Source organism: Pundamilia nyererei, unplaced genomic scaffold, assembly GCF_000239375.1.
Source record: "Pundamilia nyererei isolate P.nyererei 1_Seehausen unplaced genomic scaffold, PunNye1.0 scaffold00076, whole genome shotgun sequence".
Taxonomy (NCBI): Eukaryota; Metazoa; Chordata; class Actinopteri; order Cichliformes; family Cichlidae; genus Pundamilia; species Pundamilia nyererei.
Window position 1 is genome coordinate 1,602,910 of NW_005187477.1, and position 1,661 is coordinate 1,604,570.

The 1,661-nt window shown below is 45.9% G+C and overlaps 1 protein-coding gene across 1 annotated transcript in view; it reads left to right on the forward strand.

Annotated features, from left to right (window-relative positions):
* The window catches only part of LOC102211037 (transmembrane protein 87A), a 20,582-nt gene that overhangs the window by 8,423 nt on the left and 10,498 nt on the right, over positions 1 to 1,661 (forward strand). Inside the window, exons 9-11 of the mRNA XM_013911956.1 lie at positions 654 to 773; positions 880 to 1,063; positions 1,149 to 1,248. Of these exons, the coding sequence (XP_013767410.1) occupies positions 654 to 773; positions 880 to 1,063; positions 1,149 to 1,248 (404 nt within the window). The remainder of the gene's footprint in view (positions 1 to 653; positions 774 to 879; positions 1,064 to 1,148; positions 1,249 to 1,661) is intronic.

Consider the following 1,661-nt stretch of genomic DNA (forward strand, 5'->3'; position numbering starts at 1 on the left):
GCGCTATATAAATACAGGCCATTTACCATTTACAATAACAGGCTTTTTAAATAAAACATTTCAACCAGCGTGTCAGTGAAGTCTAATCAGAGTGAATTTGAGAAACATCAACTGCAGTTCACCTGGTGTTGCTGCAGGGGGCGCTCGAGAGCTGGTCCTCAATCAAAGGCGTAAATCAGGGGTGTCCAACTCCAGGCCTCAAGGGCCGGTGTCCTGCAAGTTTTAGATCTCACCCTGGGTCAACACTCCTGAATCACATCTAAATCCACATCCTGGATCAAGGACGCATCTAAACCCAGCAGGACACCGGCCCTCGAGGCCTGGAGTTGGACACCCCTGGTGTAAATGAAACTAAACTGGTGAAAAACAACCATTTAAACCTGCTTCTGTACAACAAAAGAACATCTTTGATTTGGTTTTTCTCAAATCCAGCATCCATAACACATCCAAACTGAAATAAAATGACTTTCATGGCCTTCAGTTTGTTTTAGAGTGAGGCTGATTCTGCCTGTTTTTTTGGGTTTTGTTTGTTTGTTTGTTTGTGTTTAAAGCTAGCATTTGCTAAAGGAGGCTGATTGGTCGAGTAGAGGACTATAACATGGAGCTATGTTGAGAGGAGTTGGATGGTCTGCTCTGATGTTCAGTGAGCAGAGGCTACTTTATATAATGCTTTTAGTCACCGTCTGATACCCACTCTGTTTGCATTTGCAGTCGAGATCAGTATGAAGGGTCCACATGGCTTTATATCGGCGTCCGAATGGCCTCTAATGATGGTAAGAGCAAACACGTGCACGCAGAGAAATTAAAATGATATTTATTTGCTCTGGTATTTAAAATGCAGCAATAAGTCATTTACTTCCTGTCGCTCCTTTCTTCCAGTTCTACATGGTGATGTGCATCGTGTACGTGCTGCTCGCCGTGCTCTGGTTGGTTCTGTCCGCGTGTTACTGGAGGGACCTGCTCCGGATTCAGTTCTGGATCGGAGGTGTCATCTTCCTGGGCATGTTGGAGAAAGCCGTTTACTATGCCGAGTTCCAGAGCCTCAGATATGAAGGCGTGTCAGGTAGACAAAGACGCACACAGGTGGTGGCCCACGTGGTGCGTGACAGAGCTGTGATGAATATCCTGTGTCACGTGTCCTCCTGCAGTCACCGGGGCGGTGGTGTTTGCTGAGGTGCTCTCTGCAGTGAAGAGAACTCTGGCCAGAGTGCTGGTCATCATCGCCAGTCTGGGATACGGCATCGTCAAGTGAGTTTCACAGCTGTTACTGACGGCTGGCGGGTGCTTTATATGTTTCCACTGTGAGAACCTCCTCTGTAGTAGAAGGAAGGACCGACTCTGAGGCTGATGTGTCTGAAAACCTCCAGCTGTGCAGTTAAAAACCCAGCAGCTTAGCTGAAGCCAGTTAGCAGATTTACGAGCCTAGTGCCGGTAATGTTATGCACCCGTTTGCCACCAGATGGAGCTGTAGCCCAGCATCATCGTAGAAAAATACCATAAATGTTAATTTAGGCCTGGAAATTGTTTTGTTGTTGTTGCAAAAAAGGTGTACTGGGAAACAAAAATGCTTTTTGTGACATTTTTGTCTGGTGGTGTCCTATGTGATTTTACTGATGTGAAATATGTGCTGTGGCCAGTGTTGGGTAAGTTACTTTAAAATA